This window comes from Rhinopithecus bieti, unplaced genomic scaffold, assembly GCF_001698545.2.
Source record: "Rhinopithecus bieti isolate Rb0 unplaced genomic scaffold, ASM169854v2 scaffold_1014, whole genome shotgun sequence".
Taxonomy (NCBI): domain Eukaryota; kingdom Metazoa; phylum Chordata; class Mammalia; order Primates; family Cercopithecidae; genus Rhinopithecus; species Rhinopithecus bieti.
The window spans coordinates 3,739,482-3,758,106 of NW_016803499.1; the positions used below are offsets into that span (position 1 = coordinate 3,739,482).

General features: G+C 50.7%; 1 protein-coding gene across 1 annotated transcript; it reads left to right on the top strand.

The window, feature by feature from the left end:
• The first annotated feature begins 3,912 nt into the window (after nt 1–3,912).
• FADD (Fas associated via death domain) lies at nt 3,913–8,511 on the top strand. The gene is made up of 2 exons (XM_017887099.1): nt 3,913–4,835; nt 7,252–8,511. Exons 1-2 carry the CDS (start codon nt 4,343–4,345, stop codon nt 7,590–7,592), a joined length of 834 nt encoding a protein of 277 aa, XP_017742588.1. The 5' UTR covers nt 3,913–4,342; the 3' UTR covers nt 7,593–8,511.
• The last annotated feature ends 10,114 nt before the right edge of the window (nt 8,512–18,625 follow it).

An 18,625-nucleotide genomic window follows, 5' to 3' on the forward strand; every position in this document is an offset into this window, starting at 1 on the left:
GTGACTACAGGTGCATACGCGGCTAATTTTTTTCTGCATTTTTTTGTAGAGATGGGGTTTCACCGTGTCGCCTGAGCTAGATTTGGACTCCTGAGCTCAAGCTATCCACCTGCCTTGGCCTCCTAAAGTGCTGGGATTACAGGTGTGAGTCCCCGCGCCTGGCCCAGAAATGTCTTTCTTACAGTTATGGAGTCAGAGAAGTCCGAGGTCAAGGGTCCACATGGCGGGAGAGTCTTGCTGCTGGCGGGGGCTCTCTGCGGAGTCTGCAGAGTTTGGAGGCGATGCAGGGTATCACATGATGAGGGAGCTTACTGTGATCCTCCCCCATAATAACCCATCAGTCCATTAACCCATTAATGGAGGAGACAAACATTCAAACCATAGCAGCATCTCACACACACATCCCAAGCCAACCTCGGTCCTCCCTCAAGCCCACCCCACCTGTCCCTTCCCGGGTTCCATCAATGAATGGACCAGCCTTCAAACCTTACAGGGTATCCTGCACTCTCGAGTTTATGCATGTCCCCAATCTAAAGAAGGCTGCCACTCTCACCACCTCCACTGCTACCTGCCCTCTGGTCTGAATACACTGTCTTTCATTCGGATTATTGCAGTCCTCTGGCTTCTAACCAGCAACCGGCATGATCTTTAAAAATGTAACTCGAGGTATGAGAATCACTTGAACCTGGGAGGCGGAGGTTGCAGTGAGCCGAGATCTCACCACTGCGCTCCAGCCTGGGCGACAGAGTGAGACTCCATCTCAAAAAAAAAAAAAAGAAAGAAAAAAAGGCTGGGCATGGTGGCTCATACCTGTCATCCCAGAACTTTGGGAGATCGAGGCAGGCAGATCGCCTGAGGTCAGGAGTTCCAGACCAGCCCGGCCAATATGGTGAAACCGTGTCTCTGCTAAATATACACAGTGTAAGAGATTGGTCAGGGTGGTAGGAGAAATTATAAAGATTCAGTTATAGGAAATAGACAGAAACCTTCTTGGAAGGCCGGGAGGTTTGCATAGCGTCAGTAAAAGATTTGGCTGAAGGAAACTGAATTCTCTTAAAAGCTTAGGGTGTAGATACACAGGAATACAGAGGAGTTTATCCAAATAGCTGGTTTACTCATGTCGTCCTAAAACTGACCCTTGATCGTTCACGGGCAGGACTGCTGTCTCTGAGGGAGGGCGGCCAGATTAATTACCCACAAGTGTGTTGACTCAAAGCCTCTGTCATTAATCTGTGCTGAATAAATGCCTGCAGGGCCAGCTAGTCAGGGCATGCGGCTGGAACAACTCTTTCCGTGAACAGTCCGGCCCCCTAGCCGGTTCATTCCCTGAATACTGGTGTCTGAGTACATTATTCATCTCTAGTGCAGCCTGGGTCTGTGGGTCAGACCCCAGCAAGTTAGCTGGATGTGGTGGCTCATGCCTGTGATCCCAGCTACTTGGGAGGCTGAGGTACGAGAATCTCCTAAACCCAGGAGGCAGAGGTTGCAGTGAGCCAAGATCATGCCACTGCACTCCAGTCTGGGCAACACAGTGAGACCCCATCTCAAAAAAAAAAAAAATGTAACTCAAGACCAGGCACGGTGGTCATGTCTGAAATTCCAGCACTTTAGGAGGCTGAGGCCAGTGGATCGCTTGAGCCCAGGAGCTCGAGACCAGCCCAGGGAATACGGCAAAATCCTGTTTCTACAAAAAAAAATATGAAAATTAGCCAGATGTGGTGGTGCGTTCTTGTAGTCCCAGCTACTCAAGAGGCTGAAGTGGGAGGATCGCTTGAACCCAGGAGGCTTCAGTGAGCTATGACCGTGCCACTGCACTCTAGCCTGGGTGACCAAGCAAGACCCTGTCTCAATAAATAAATAAACAAAATAAAACTGTAACTCAGTGTTCATAGCAGCATTATTCACAACAGCCAAAATGTGGAAACAAAGGCAATGTCCACCCTCCAATGAATCGAAAGACACATTGTGGTACCCAAACACCCAGACAGTGGAATAGTATGCAGCCATAAAAAGGAAGGAGGCTGGGCGCAGTGGCTCACACCTGTAATCCCAACATTTTGGGAGGCTGAGGCAAGAGGATCACTTGAAGCCAGGAGTTTGAGAACAGGCTGGCCAACATGGCAAAGCCACGTCTCTACTAAAAATACAAAAATTAGCCTGGCATGGTGGCACACACCTACAATCCCAGCTACTTGGGAGGCTAGGGCATAAGAGACGAGAGTCGCTTGAGCCCGGGCGGCAGAGGCTGCAATGAGCCGAGATTGTGCCACTGCACTCCAGCCTGGGCAAAAGAGCGACACTCTGCCTCAAAAAAAAAAAAAAAAAAAAAAAAAAAAAAAAAGGAATAAAGTACTCATATGCTCTACATCATGGATGAACCTTGAAAATGATGCTGAAAACAGCTAGACACAAAATGCCACATACTGTATGGTTCTGTATACATGGAATGTCCAGAATTGGCAAATCCATAGATTTGAAAAGTCGATTCGGCAGGGTACAGTGGCTCACACCTGTAATCCCAGCACTTTGGGAGGCTGAGGCTTACTGAGGTCAGGAGTTCAAGACCAGCCTGGCCAACATGGTGAAACCCTGTCTCTACTAAAAGACAAAAATTAGCCAGGCATGGTGGCAGGCATCTGTAATCCCAGCTACTCAGGAGGCTAAAGCCGGAGAATTGTTTGAACCCGGAAGGTAGAGGTTGCAGTGGGCCCAGATGGTGCCACTGCCCTCCAGCCTGAGCCATAGACCAAGACTCTGTCTGAAAAAAAGCAAAAAAAAAAAAAAAAAAAAAAGCAAAAAAAAGGAGATTCATGGTTGGTGGGGGAGGGGAGGAGTAAACGCTAACGGGGTTTCTTCTTGGTGTGATGAAAATGTCCTAAAGTTAGACAGCAGTAAGGGTTGCACAACCTTGTGACCACATTAAAAACCACTGAAGTGTAACTTTAAAAGGGTGAATTGTATGGTATGTGAATTATATCTCAATTAAAAAAACAAACTCAACTGACATCACCCCCTGCCCCACCCTGTAGTAAAGCTGAGTCCTTGTTGGCTGGTGAGGGCTCTCCTATCTGCACCCCCTCCTCACCTCCAGACCCACGGCCTTGCTGCTCCTGGAACCCCAGCCCTCCCCTGTGCTCTGCTCTTCTGTTCTCCCTGTGCCCAACTCTTCCCCCCACACCTAGGTATCTGGCCCCTCCCAGCCTTCACCTGCACCTTTACAGAGACCCCATCAGACCACCCGGCCCCCCACCCTCCATACGCCCACCCCGTGAACACACTCCCTTTCCCCTGGCTCTTCTGAATTTCTGGCATACTGTATGATTTCCTTATTTTTATTTTTTAATAGAGATGGGGTCCCGCTATGTTACCCAGGCTGGTCTCGAACTCCTGGGCTCAATCAATCCTGCCTCAGCCTCCCAAAGTCCAGGCATTGCAGGCTAAGCCACCATGCCCGCCACGAACTTATCTTCTGGAGCGTGTCGCTTTTGTACTTATGATGTAAACTCCGGGCACGCAGGGACCCTCGAACTTCGCTACCTGACACAGTAGGCGCTCAATAACGTTGATTTAATAAAAGACTGTTACTTGGCCGGGCGCGGTGGCTCAAGCCTGTAATTCCAGCACTTTGGGAGGCCGAGACGGGCGGATCACGAGGTCAGGAGATCGAGACCATCCTGGCTAACACGGTGAAACCCCGTCTCTACTAAAATACAAAAAATTAGCCGAGCGAGGTGGCGGGCGCCTGTAGTGCCAGCTACTCGGGAGGCTGAGGCAGGAGAATGGCGTGAACCTGGGAGGCGGAGCTTGCAGTGAGCTGAGATCCGGCCACTGCACTCCAGCCTGGGTGACAGAGCGAGACTCCGTCTCAAAAAAAAAAAAATAAATAAAAAATAAAATAAAAGACTGTTACTTTGGAAATCATGTATTATTTAAATCACATTTTTAAACACAAATAAACTTCTGAGTAGTGTTTTCTGCACACACAAGAGGTCCCCAGGGGCACCAAAGAACGCATTTTCCACGTTTGTCCCTAAACGTTAATGCGTAAGTAACGTTTGTCACTAACAGGTGTGAGGTCACGTGATGTTCGGGCTGCGCCCTCCCCGGCCCGACCCTGCCCTGCACACAGGGGGGCCGCACCGCGCTTTGCAAACAGGCGGACTCTGCAGGGCCGCGACCGCCCTCACCGCAAGCAGCTGAGCCGCCGGCAGACTCTCTGGATACCCAAGACCGCACCTCCCACCAGGAAAAGAGACGATCCGCCGGGCGCAGGCGCAGAGGCCACGCCCGGCCGCTGCGCCGCCAGCCAGGGCGGAAACGGCTACGGCTTCGCTCGGGGCGCATGCGCCGTTCCCCAAGTTTTCGCGCGATAACAGTCGAAAAGGCGCCCGGGTCGACTTCCGGTAGGGGATCTGGCACCGGAGCGCAGGGCCGAGGGTGGAACGTTGGGCTGCTGAGCGAGCGGCTACACCTGGCCAGGGTCAGAGAGCCGAAGACAGCGGGCGCGCGGACGGGCAGGCCACAGCCCTGGCCCCCTGCAGGCCCCGCCATGGACCCGTTCCTGGTGCTGCTGCACTCGGTGTCGTCCAGCCTGTCGAGCAGCGAGCTGACCGAGCTCAAGTTCCTATGCCTCGGGCGCGTGGGCAAGCGCAAGCTGGAGCGCGTGCAGAGCGGCCTGGACCTCTTCTCCGTGCTGCTGGAGCAGAACGACCTGGATCCCGGGCACACCGACCTCCTGCGCGAGCTGCTCGCCTCCCTGCGGCGCCACGACCTGCTGCGGCGCCTCGACGACTTCGAGGCGGGGGTGGCGGCCGGGGCCGCGCCTGGGGAAGAAGGTGGGCTCCGGGTCGGGGTCGGGGTCGGGGTCGGGGTCGGGCCGAGGGAGCCAGGGCCTGGTCGTCCGAATGTAGGTGCTGCGAGGCTCCTCCCGTTGGCCTCCAGGCGCCTCCCCTTTGCCGGGTTTGATTTGCGTGGGTTTTGTCCGTACAGCCCTGGCTTTGCAGATAGGAGAGCCAAAAACGCAGAAAAGTTCACTTACTTAAGGTTGCAGGGCCTGGACACGCGCAGTTCTTTTTCTTCCACCCCATTCTGCCCAGGTAAATTAGAAAACTCACTGAAGAAAAGGTGAGGAGGAGTCAGAGAAGGTGCGGGGGAGGGGCAGAGGTTGGGTGAGCCTGCTCGCATCATTTCCCTTCTGTCTGGGAATACATCCAGGGAATGCCCTTCTCAGCTGTCTGAGAGTAACACTGTCATTCAGTAACTCTTACCCAGGGGCTTACAGTGTGCCGCTTACCCCTCTAACTGCCAAATACAATTTTCGCTGTAGCCCCGTGGCTGAGATACTGTTACCTGTCACTGTCCGCATTTTACAGAGGACAGGACTGTGGCTCACAGGTCAAGTGGCTTGCGGAAATGCGCAGCCGATAACTAACAGAGCTAGGCTTGAACCAAGCAGTCCGGCCTCCGGATGGGTGGTGGTAGCCCCTGCACTGCCACGCTGGTCCAGTTCATTGTGGAGTGGCTTCCTGTCCTGCTCTCGGTCACTCCCTCTCCACCCTCGCCTGTGGCTTGGGGCAGCTTCCGGGATAGAAATGAGAAACCCTGAGTACAGCGGTTTCTCAGCCCTACCTCCTTGTTCTCAGAGGCGGGAGAGGCTTGGGAGTGCACTGGGGACGCCTCTCAGAGGCTTTCAAACTGTGGCCTGGAGTCAACCGTTCAGTCACGAATCAGGGCATAAATGTGACACCATGGGTTTCACTCTATAAGAACTGGTGCCTGTTCAGGGCAGGATGGACAGAACAGCTCTCTGCCTGAAAACAGTCAAGTCCAGATTTTAAAAAAAGAAAGTGCTGAACAAGCAAAACAGGACGGGATTCATGGATATTTAATGTCTGGAAAAACACTAATAAATTGCATTTTAAAGGTGGTCCACGAAACATAGCTGACATTTGAGATGTGTGTGTGCTTGGTTTATGTCGTTATGTAGTTAACTGTGTGCTGGAAGAAGTACACCAGAACGTGAACAGTGGGTATAGGCAAGTTGGTAGTAGGTGATCTGCCTTCCTCCTTCCCAGAAGTTCAGCATGGCATTTAAGGGTGGACTTTGGCACTGCACTGTCAGGGTTTCAGAACATGGCTCTGCCATCATCTAGCTACACGATCTCAGGAATGTCCATCAGCTTCCCTGTACCTCAGTTTCCTCATCTGTACAGTCATAACACAGTGCCCAGCCCACACGGCTGTCAGAGCTGCAGGAGCTGGTACACCTGCCAATGGTGTCTCAGAATTGCCAGGAGCGGTCCAAGCAGCACCCTGTCCTGCCTCTCCTTTCCTCTCTTCATGTTTCAGAAATGGCCTTTTATGGTCTTGTGACCAGCTCCCTGATCTCAGTGGTGATGTCAGCAGATGAGGAGTATGGTAGCCAGGGACTGAAGATTGGTGGTCAGTCGGGGCAGCTTTCAAAATAACAATTGGAGTGCCTACTAGTTTCCTGTGATTGCCGTAACAAATGATCACAAATCTGGTGGCCTAAAGCAATAGAAATCTACCCCCTCAGTCTGGAGGTCGGAAAGCTGAGCAAGCAGGGTGCCACAGACCCGCACACCCTCTGAATGCTGTTGGGGAGGGTCCTTCCATGTCTCTTCCACTTTGTGGTGGCTCCAGGCATTCTTTGACTTATGGCCGCCTCACTCCAGGCTCACACAGCCTTCCCTGTGTGTCTCCTACAAGGATGCCTGTCACTGGTGCATCCAGGTCATCCAGGATGATCTCCTCTCAAGACCCTCAGCTTACCTTTGCAAAGACCCTTTTTCCAAAGAAGTTAACCTTCATGGTTTTAGCAATTTCACATGAACATCCCTTGAGGTGACGTCATTCAACCTGCTATAGGGCAGGATGTGGGATCAACCCTATTTTCTTCCCTCCGACAACTCCCCACCCCCTCCCTCAGTGTCTCCTGCCCTCAGTAGGTAGCTCTACTGCAACTTCCTTTGGCACTTGAGTCTTCAGTGGGCCACACCTCCTAGGATAGCATTGGAGAGCAGGGGGTTTGCCTGAGGTGGAATCAGGCCACTCTTGGGCATTTGGTGACAGCCCCTCTGCTGCCAGGCGACTCTAGCCTCTATGGAGGAGCTTGTGTAGGTGCCTCTGTCCCCTGAGCACTCGGCGTCAGTGCTGAAAAGCGCTGGGGAGGAATTGTGGGGTTGCTTGTCTCCAAACCCCCGGTAAACCGTTCTGTTCTTTGCTTCTCAGACCTGTGTGCAGCATTTAACGTCGTATGTGATAATGTGGGGAAAGAGTGGAGAAGGCTGGCTCGTCAGCTCAAAGTCTCAGACACCAAGATCGACAGCATCGAGGACAGATATCCCCGCAACCTGACAGAGCGCGTGCGGGAGTCCCTGAGAATCTGGAAGAACACAGAGAAGGAGAAGGCAACGGTGGCCTGCCTGGTGGCGGCTCTCAGGGCCTGCCAGATGAACCTGGTGGCCGACCTGGTACAAGAGGTTCAGCAGGCCCGAGACCTCCAGAACAGAAGCGGGGCCATGTCCCCGATGTCATGGAACTCAGACGCATCCACCTCCGAAGCATCCTGATGGGCCGCTGCTCTGCCCTGGTGGACCGCAGGCATCGGCGCAGCCTGGAGTTCGGTTCTCTCCAGGAAGGTAGCCCAGCACTGTGAAGACCCAGCAGGAAGCCAGGCTGAGTGAGCCACAGACCAGCTGCTTCTGAACTCAAGCTGCGTTTATTGATGCCTCTCCCGCACCAGGCCGGGCTTGGGCCCTGCACAGGTATTTCCATTTCTTCCTCACTATCACTCTGAGCAAGATCCTGTTGTCTCCACTAAACGAGCTCCTACGGGAGTAGCTGGAAAGTTGGAACCGTGTCCAGCACAGAAGGAATCTGTGCAGATGAGCAGTCTCACTGTTACTCCACAGCGGAGGAGACCAGCTCAGAGGCCCAGGAACCGGAGCGAAGCAGGGAGGTGTGGGAGAACTGGGATGTGAACCCCCGCCATCCGGCACCACAGCCCGTACTCATCCACTGTGTCATTCTGCTGCCCCCCCAGTTGGCAGCAAGGCTGTTTTGTCCTATTTCCTTGGAGGCCACTGCGGCAGACCTGGACACTAGGGTCAGGCGGGGTGGCGTGGTGGGGAGAGGCGTTGCTGGGGTCGGGGTGGGGAGACCTGTTTGGCCGTGGTCCAGCTCTTGGCCCCTGCGTGAGTTGAGTCTCCTCTCTGAGACTGCTAAGTAGGGACGGTGATGGTTGCCAGGACGAATTGAGATAATACCTATTTGGTGCTCATGAGTGATTGACACATAGCACTCTAAATCTTCCTTGTAAGGATTATGGGTCCTGCAATTCTACAGTTTCTTACTATTTTGTATCAAAACTACTATCTTTCTGATAACAGAATTGTGAAGGCAGCGGGATCTTGCGTCTTTAAAAAGCAGTCCTCTTGTTTCTAAGGTAATCCCGTTAAAACACTTGACTTTACAACTTCCATATTACAAGGAATTTTCCATTCCTGTTGGTGATTCTTTCATTTTGGATGTGCTGGATATTCCCAGTACCGCCGGTTTCAGGATCCCTGTCAAGGGCTGCAGCCTGGGATGGGGCGGCTGGATTTCCTGACAACTCACTAGCTGCTCATGAGCAGGGTCTGCCCTTAGCGAATGGTGGTCTGCTAGAGTAGCTTTTGCCGCTTTTAGAATTTCCCTGCCCCACCAAGAGAATCAGAATCAAAGCCAAGTGGCTGTTCTCTTTCCCAGCTCACCAGCTGTGACGTGGGAAAGTCCAGTGTGCCGTGCTGTAGGTGGGATCTCAGCCAAGGCCGCAGGACGCTGTCCCCACTAAGCTGTGGACCCCGGCCTTTGAGCCCCTCCACACCGTCACCTGACACTTCCAGATGCCAGACACCTTGCTAGGAACAAAGGCCACAGCAGTGAATGGGACAGAAGTGGAGCCCCGCCCTGTTTGCCTCGGAAACCTAGCAGAAACAAGCTTTACCCCGTTCATCACTAGCTTGGGTGCCGCCATGGAGCTGAGCTGGTTGCCATCCCAAAACGGCATGGCCTGACCTCCTACACACTGTGCACCCCCGACCCGGCACACGCCCGCTCTCAAGGCGCAGGTCAGGGCTGGTTCTGTAGAGAACAGACACGTCGCGCCTCACTGTCCTTAAGTGTGAGCAGCTTGGCTTTGGGGAAGAGATTTTCATGCGGTGAGTGGGAAAGTAATCTTTTTTTTTTTTTTTTTTTGAGATGGAGTCTCACTCTGTTGCCCAGGCTGGAGTACAGTGGCATAATCATGGCTCGCTGCGAACTCCGCTTCCCAGATTCAAAGGATTCTCCTGCCTCAGCCTCCCGAATAACTGGGATTACAGATGTTTACTACCACGCCTGGCTAATTTTTTGTAGTTTTAGTGGAGACAGGCTTTTACCATCTTGGCCCGGCTAGTCTCGATCCCCCGACATTAGGCGATCCACCCATCTCGGCCTCCCAAAGTGCTGGGATTACAGGTGTGAGCCATCGCACCCGGCCTGGGTTTCCATTCTCAGTAGTCCTGCCTGTCCTCCCTTCTGGGCCACCACTGTCCATGCCTAGGACAGGGGAGGTGGACCAGCCCCTGGCAGCAAAGCCACAGAGCATGGTGACATGCAGCAGACTTGCTCCCTGGGGAGAACTCAGCATGGACAAGAAACTGCTCCCAGAAGATGGGATTCAAAACCAGGTGGAAACACCCATTTGTTCAGCCAACCCATTAATCCATTCACCAAGCGGCTGCCATAACGGCGCTGGGCGCTGCACTGAGGCTACCGCAGAGCAAGACGGGCAGCTGTCCTCAGGACACAGAGTGTTCTTCCCAAAACCAAAGGGAGCAGTAGAGAACACACATCCGAGGGTACGGAAAACGCAAATGCTTCTCTGAGCACTGCAGGACAGGTGACGGCGGCACGTATTTGATCGTGGCAGTTATTTTCTGGATGACAAGCTCTGTATACTTTTTGTACTTCCCACATTTTCGTTTCCTTTTCTTTCTTTTTTTTTTTTTAATGAGATGGAGTTTTACTCTTGTCACCCAGGCTGGAGTGCAACGGCGCGGTCTCGGCTCACTGCAACCTCCGCCTCCCGGGTTCAAGCTTCTCCTGTCTCAGCCTTCTGGAGTAGCTGGGATTACAGGCACCTGCCACTATGCCTGGCAAATTGTTGTACTTTTAGTAGAGACAGAGTTTCGCCATGTTGGCCAGGCTGGTCTCGAACTCCTGCTCTCAGGTGATCCACCTGCCTCGGCCTCCAAAAGTGCTGCGATTACAGGCGTGAACCACCATGCCTGGCCCCTTTCCACATTTTCTATGATTTTTTTTTTTCTTTTTCTTTTTCTTTTTGAGATGGAGTCTCACTCTGTCGCCCAGGCTGGAGTACAGTGGTGTGATCTCAGCTCACAGCAAGCTCCACCTCCCAGATTCACGCCATTCTCCTGCCTTAGCCTCCCGAGTAACTGGGACTACAGGCACCCACCATTATTCTCGGCTAATTTTTTTGTGTTTTTAGTAGAGACGGGGTTTCAATGTGTTAGCCAGGATGGTCTCGATCTCCTGACCTCATGATCCACCCACCTCTGCCTCCTAAAGTGCTGGGATTACAGACATAAGCCACCACGACCCGCCGTATTTTTCATTTTTAAAAAATTGTTTGCCAGATACAGTAGTAGGTGTAACCTGAACCATTTGATGGGGCGTGTTCCCGCAGAGCAGGGGAGAACATGGGTGTCAGTCCTGGCTCAGTCCCTTTGGCCCCCATCCCTCTAAAAGGGGCCCTTAGATAAATTTTAATTGCTTGCCAAAATCTGGGGCAACTTGCTTCTCAGCCTTCAAAAATAAGCAGTGAGGCTGGATGCAGTGGCTCAACTGTAATCCCAACACTTTGGGTGGCCAAGGTGGGTGGATCACTTGAGGTTAGGAGTTCGAGACCAGCCTGGCCAACATGGTGAAACCCTGTCTCTACTACAAAAATTAGCCAGGCGTGGTGGCACGTGCCTGTAATCCCAGCTACCTGGGAGGCTGAGGCAGGAGAATCGCTTGAACCCGGGAGGCAAAAGCTGCAGTGAGCAGAGATCGTACTTTTGCACTCCAACCTGGGTGACAGAGCGAGACTCCATCTCAGAAAATAAAAATAAAAATAAGCAGTGAGATTTCACCCAGAACCCCAGAGGCCAAGGCCCCAGGTCATTCTGTTGCCTCACTGGCCCACAGAGCCCTTGAACCCAGCTTCTGCCTCTGGTCCTGAGATGTCGCCTCTCACCCCCCCGTCTCTGCAGCTGAGACGGGAGAGGCAGAGGCAGAGCGTTTGCCTGCCACTGACATGAAAGGCTGCTCCAAGGGGAAGGCATTCTGGATCTTCAGAACCTCTCCGGGACAGGACAGCACCACCCCCCCACCCTAAGTGGAGGCTGCTGTAGTTTTTGGACATGGATTTCTTAAAGCAACTTGAAAAACAAATTCCATGTTCTTTTTTTTTTTTTCTTTTACTATCAGGTAGAATTTGTGTTTCTGAAAAAGGTACACACAAATCTTGGACTTACTTGAAAACGAGGTAACAGCCACCTCTTACTCTCTGACTCCTTTTGCCCCTGAGAAAGAAGAGAGAAGACAAGTCCAAAAGTCTGTGCTTTGTGGAGGACTTCAGGGGAATTTGATCAAGCGTTTCCTGAAACAAAGGGTCGACCCTCTGGTCTTCAGGTTCCCGCAGCCTCCCAGCTTCCCGCCCTTCTGCCTTCTGTTACACAGTGCCCCCTCCACGCCACACTCACATTCGCTGCCAGAGTCTCACGGCCACCCCTCTCCAGGCCTCACTCCCTGGTGCTCCTGAGACCACACCCCTCACAAACTGTACTTGCTGAAGTCACAGGCTGCTGCAGCTTTTTTGTTCTGTCGGATCTCTAGGGCATCTGACACCTTCCGTGACCATTCTCTCCAGGAGCTCTTCTCCCCGCTCCCCGCTGTACTCCTCTCAGGCTCCCTCATGCTCTCCCCCAGCCCCAGCCTCACCGCTCCTCTAGGGAGCACAGCCCTTTCTTAACCTCACCCATCCTAGGTCCCTGGTACCTGCCAGGTATCTCTCTAGCCCAGATCTTTCTCTTGCCCCAGACCCCACCTGCCTAGGGGCAGCCTCACAGTGGCTGCTATAGCAAACTACCACATAGTTACCGCCTTAAGCAGCACAAATTTATCTTACGGTTCTGGAGGCCAGAGGTCCAAAATGGCTCTCCCTGGTCTACAGATCAGGTGTCAGCAGGCTCCTCCTGGAAGACATAGATGAGAATTCATGTCTTGCCTTTTACATCTTCTAGAGGCCGCCTGCAATCTTTAACTCATGGCCCCTCCCTCCATCTTCAGGTCCACAGTCGAGCATCTACCCATCTCTGACTGATTCTCCTGCTTCTCTCTACAAGTCACTCTTGTGACTGCATTGGGCCACCTGGATAACCCAGGATCCTCTTCCCATCTCAGCATCCTTAATTTAAACACATCTGCAGAATTTCTTTGCCATGTAAGAGAACATACTCACAGATCCCAGAGATTAGGACATGGGTACTGCTAGAGGCGTGCAAGCCACACCTCACATTCAGCCTCCCTGCAGCCTGAGCCGCGTTCCATGCCTGACACCACCGTCTAGTCAGTCGCCCAAGCCACAAACCCTCCTTCCTCTCCCCACTGTCACTCTCTTCCATCAATTAAAACTGAGCCCTGGGCCAGGTGCAGTGGCTCTCATCTGTAACCCCCGCACTTTGGGAGGCTAAGGTGGGAGGATCACTTGAACCCAGGAGTCTTAAGGCCAGCCTGGCCAACATAGGGAAACCTCATCTCTAAAAAAAATAAAAATAAAAATAAATGTAGCTGGATGTGGTCGTGTGCACCTGTGCTCCCAACTACTCGGGAGACTGAGGCAGGAGGACTGCTTGAGCCCAGGAGGATGAGGCTGCAGTGAGCCGTGATCACACCACTGCAATCCAGCCTGGATAACAGCAAGACCCTGTCTCAAAAAAATAAAAACAAAACTGAGCACCAGGTCCTACACTTTGTAACTCACAAGTGTCTCTCCCGTCCACCTCTTCTGCTCCCTGCTGCCACCCCCACTCCCAGTGGGGTCTCAGCCCTTTCCACTGGACAACCACAGTGAGTGACCTCCCAATTCACCTCCCGCCTCTGCCCCCTGCCCCCTCCACTCATCCAGCCTGTCTCCCGTCAGCAGCCAGAAATAAACTGAGTCATGACAGTCCCCTGACTCTTCTTAGAAGCCATGAGCTCTGCCACGTTTTTTCGTTTTATAATTTTTTCCGTGATAATTAATCTGAGTCATCTTGCTGACTGCTTAGCCACACAAATCCTGTGTGAACTGCAATTGGAATCAGACAGGCAAACATGACGTGGGGTACCCTGTGCTCATGCCAGAGTGACCCGTCCCCCAGTGTCTGCTGAGATAAAGGCGAGACTTCTCTTTTACAGGGACATTTGCAATTGAAAGACACTTCCATCAAAGAAGCCCTTAGTTTCTGGAATCATTTACTAAGTTGAGACCCCATGGCAAGAATCATGGATGCCAACCCCAGTAATGGTCACCAAGGAACAGAGGCCAATTCAACGCATGAATGGAGTCCTCATGGAAAGCCAAATGACATACGATTTAAGTGTTTGAGGTGTGGCTCAAATAGAAAAAGAATATCGTAGGCCATTGGAGTCACCCCAGGCACATGGCAAGCACAAGGCCTTCCAGACTCCCACGCCTCCTTGATGAGTCTGTAGACGTGAAGCTACAATTGTGTTTCATCAAAACAGCGTCACACGTCCTGTTTAATGATTCAGCAGAATGCACTTCTGTTTGGAATGAATTAAAAATGCTGAGCCCGGCGCAGTCCTTCACGCCTATAATCCCAGCACTTTGGGAGGCTGAAGTGGGAGATGTCTTGAAGCCAAGAGTTCAAAAGCCTGGGCTGCAAAGCAAGACTCCATCTCTAAATAGTAATAATAATAATAATAATAATAAATTAGGCCGGGTGTGTTGGCTCATACCTGTAATCTGAGCACTTTGGGAGGCCGAGGCGTGCAGATCATGTGAGGTCACTAGTGCAAGACCAGCCTGGCCAACATGGTGAAATCCCATCTCTACTAAAAATACAATAGCTGGGTGTGGTGGTACATGCCTGTAGACCCAGCTAATCGGGAGGTTGGGGCAGAAGAACTGCTCGAACCTAGGAGGGGGAGGTTGCAGTGAGCTAAGATCACGCCATTTTACTCCAGCCTGGGCAACAGAACAAAACTCTTTCTCAAAATAAAATAAAAAATAATAAAATAAAATAAATTAGCTGGCCACAGTGGTATATTCCTGTAGTTCCAGCTACTCGGGAGGCTGAGGCAGGGGGATGACTTGAGCCCAGGAGTTCAAGGCTACAGTGAGCCATCATTGCGCCACTGTACTCCAGCCTGGGCAGGAGAGCAAGACCCTGTCTCAAAAAACAAACGAAAAGGAAAAAAGAATAATCATACCTGACGTTAAATATGTGATTAATCTAAATTCTATAAGTTTTTAGGCTTCTCTCTCCCTAATTTGCAATTTTATTGGCGATATATAGTTTCCAAGGGCTAGACACATTGGCTTATATTCCACATCTGGCTATACATTTGTGCCTATTGATGTTGCATTATTGAAACGAAAACCTGGTCATCACTAGGAGTCTGGGACAATGTTTTACTCCTGCCAGATCGGTTTCTGACTGGAGAAGCCCAGCTACAAAGTCCCCATGTCCCTCAGGATGAAATCTTAATCCACGCATCATCATGCATGGGACGGGGTACACAACTGTATGGAGCCCAGCCCAGTGCCACGTTCCCTCCACAGCAAGGCTCTCACCTCACCCCTTCCCACCCTCCCCCACAGCCCTTGCCCCGGCTGTTTCCTCTCCCTGCAGCCTTCCTCACTATCCACCCCAAGCCCCCCAGCTCAGAAGACGTTCTTCTGATGCAGCCTTGCCCAGGCACCCATTCTCACAGTGGAACCCCTGCACCCCCCACCCCTGTCCGGGTCCTGCTCCACCCAGCATGGCTCCCTGAGGGCCGCTTCCAGCACTTTCCAGCGGCTTCTGAGTGCAGGCTTATTCTGTGCTTGCTGAGTGAATAAACAGCAGCGATCAAAGGCCCACTAGTGTCTCTGAGGGGCCTGAGTTCCTTGCAAGCAGGAAAACAAAAGATGCCTCCACCCCAGGGTTTCAGGTTCCTGGATTCCCCTTCAGCTTTCACTTTTGGTTGGGCTGGGAAGTCAGTCGGGCTGGGAAAGCACCAGCCCTGCAGTGGGCACGAGCAGGGCAAAAGGGCGTCTTCTCAGGGGAGCCAGGTATGCCCCTTGGTCTGTCACCCATGCATTGTTTGCCCCTGTGCCCTGAGCCTCTGCTCCCCGCCCCTGAGCCACATACCCCTGCCCCGGTGCTCTTCACTCTGACCAGGCCCAGTGAGCTCCTTCTATAATTTTGCTAAAGAGCAGGTTGGTGCTTTCAGAAAAACCTGTTATGCTTTTACTTTAATGTCCAGTTCACAGAAAAACTGGATGATACTATTTTAGGTAATATGTTTACACACAGAATTTTCTTTACAATTAACGTTTTAAAACTTGCTTAAACCTTCAAAACAATATACATTTTTTTACTTTTAATGTAGGTAAAATGTACATTCTTATGCCTCCTTATAATCCTTTTACCAAAGGTATATTTTACTTTTCTTATATACCTTGCACATAAACTGTTTTTTTTTTTTTCAATAGTTTTATATTCAGGAGGCCTAGTTACTTTTAAATTATACAACATTTTGGCATAGATTCTTTTTTCATAACATTTTCTTTTCATGACTTTCGCAGACAATTCTTCAACATGCCTCAACTTTCTGAGTTATTACAAATATTTCTTTCTTTGAACAACCAGTTAATTTATTTCAGGGCAAGAATTTACCATGCAATCCTCTTTTTATATAAATTCCGCCCCCTCTTTTTTTTTTTCCTTTTTTTCTCTCCTTAGGATACTTCTGAACTGGTGAGGGGTGCTCACAACGAGGCTTCCTCTAAAAGTTATTTGTTTTTACTTTGTTGTTGTTGTTGTTGTTGTTGTTGTTGTTAGCAAAGCCGTTGCTGCTACAGATTGAATGCATTTGGGCCATCCGCAGGTTACTGGGTTAAGGATTTTTTATAGGAAGGCCTCAGTGCTTTTGGGATACACCCTCATTTACACTGACAACAAAGTGGTATTGGAGTGTTATAGGTTATGGAGAATACCTTCAATTATCAATTATAAGTTTTAAATTTACCTTGGCTTTTAAAGGAATGGGGTACACTTTTTTTTCTTAACTACTTGTATATCTCTCTCTTTCTTTCTCTCTTTGACTTTGTCTCTCTCTGACTTTCCTTTTACCTCTGTCTCTTCCTCTCTCTCTCTGCCTCTTTCTCTCTCTCTCTCCCTGACTCCCTCTTTGTCTGTCTCTTCCTCTCTCTCTCTCTGCCTCTCCTCTCTGTCTCTTTCCTTTCTCTCTCTCTGCCAGTCTTTCCTTACCTCTGCCAGCCTCTTATGCTGCTGTTCTCTCAACCACTGTGTGTTGGGGACGGGCGGGGTCTAAAACCGGCTGTAACCAAGTGTCCTATGTACAGGAACCTGGTTCGGGTTCCCTGGTTACATGTTACCTTGTGCCATACCTTTGAAACAAGGGACCTTGTCCAGGCTTCTTTCTATGAGCCAGACCTACCTCTGAATGCGCTGGGCCAGGTCTAGCGAGCAGCAGAGAAGTTGTTAAGTTTTCCTGGTGTGTCAAGTTACTTGTCGTATAGTCGTGGCCTTAAATTCTTTGATATTTTATGTGCTTAGTGTTTAAGGTGCGGGCTATTGTGCGCCTGACCTATGGCTTCTTCAAGACAGAAACACCACGCTCACACCAGGATGCCGACAGGCCACCAAACCAAAGGGGGAATGGGTTAAGAAGGGCAACACACACTTTTGCAGTTTTCACCAAACCCAAAGCAGAGTATGCCGAAAGCGCCCAGCTGCCAAAACCAAAACCAAATATCCAAGCAGGAGCCGAGTCGAGAGTCGAGGGAGAGACAAGCGCAGCAGAGGTGGGGTACAGGCACACCGTGGTGATCACCACATTCCACTCAGAGAGAGAAGCAAGGCTTCTTTAAAGACCAGTGCCTGGCAAGCAATTTAAATCAAAGCAAAAACCCAGAAGACGCAGAAGTGCCGGATAAAGGCAGCACTGTAGTTATATACTCAGTTTATGTGTGTGTATATTATATATTACTATGTATTTATATTTATTTTGCAGTCTTATATGTCTCTCCCGGTTCTTTTTATGCCTATATTGTTGTTGTTATCTCTACTTGTGTCCACATTCTGTTCTTGTGATTTGTTGTGTTCTTCTGTTTGGTCTATAGCTATGCTGATCTTTTGTATTTTCTTGCTATCGCCCTTATTGTTTGGGGGGAATCTCCTTGTTTTTAGTTGTATGTTCCCACCATTGTTTTCAGGCTTAAGCTGGTTTTTTCGTAAGGAGCTGCCCTCAATCCAATCCTTGTCTTCTCTAATTCACCTCGCTCTCCCTTTTGTCTGTTTTATTAGAAAATGTAGCTCAGGACGAACCGCGCAGGACAAAAACTCTTGCAGACTATCTTTATTTTTTTTATATATTATGTGTATTTTAGGAAGGGGTTTTTGTCGCCGGGGGCGGCATCGGAGCAAGACTGCTTCTCAGAGAGCCGGAAACTCGCCCATGTGAGCAATTCCTGTCCCTTTTAAGGTGCTCACAAGGACGCTCTAAGGGGGTGCATCGCGTGAGACGGGTCGTGATCGATTGGAGCAAGCCAGGGGATACTGCTGGACCTGGGGGCTACTGGTGCAGACTTGGTAATTAGATCAGAACAGAAGAACCAGGATCAGGGATGTTTCACAGTGCCTTTTCTGTACAATGTTGTAAACTCTATAGATAAACAGAACCGATTAGGTCCGGGGGGGTCGATCTTTACGCACCGGGTGTGGCGCCGAGGTCTGCCTGCTTGTGGATTTTCATTTCTGCCTTTTAGTTTTTACTTCTTCTTTCTTTGGGAGCAGAAATTGGGGCATAAGACAATATGAGGGGTGGTCTCCTCCCTTAAACAGGCTACGATGCCCTCACTTAAAAGGCCCAAAGTGGGCGGGGGTGCCCTCATGCTATGACTCCCGTTGGGAGGCCGGATCGGTGGGTGGACTCACGAGGATCAGGGAGGATCGAGACCATCCTGGCCTAACATGGTGAAAGCCCTGTTCTCTACTACAAACAGATACAAAAAAATTAGGGCTGGGCCGTGGTCATCTGTAGTCCCAGCTACTTGGGAGGCTGAAGCAGAAGAATGGCGTGAACCTGGGAGGTGGAGCTTGCAGTGAGCCAAGAGGGCACCACTGCACTCCAGCCGGGGTGACATAGCAAGACTCTGTCTCAAAAAAAAAAAAAAAAAAAAAAAAAAAAAAAAAAGGCATAGAATGGCAAGCTGGATAAAAAGAGAAGACCCAACTGTTTGCTATCTTCAAGAGACCCATCTCTTGAACCCACAGGTTCACAG

Bases quoted from the DNA above. Each gene is read 5' to 3' on its own strand.
- FADD (XM_017887099.1), top strand. From the start codon at position 4,343: ATGCGCCGTTCCCCAAGTTTTCGCGCGATAACAGTCGAAAAGGCGCCC. The intron at 4,836-7,251 runs GTGGGCTCCGGG...TTTGCTTCTCAG, and splicing joins GGCCGCGCCTGGGGAAGAAG to ACCTGTGTGCAGCATTTAAC.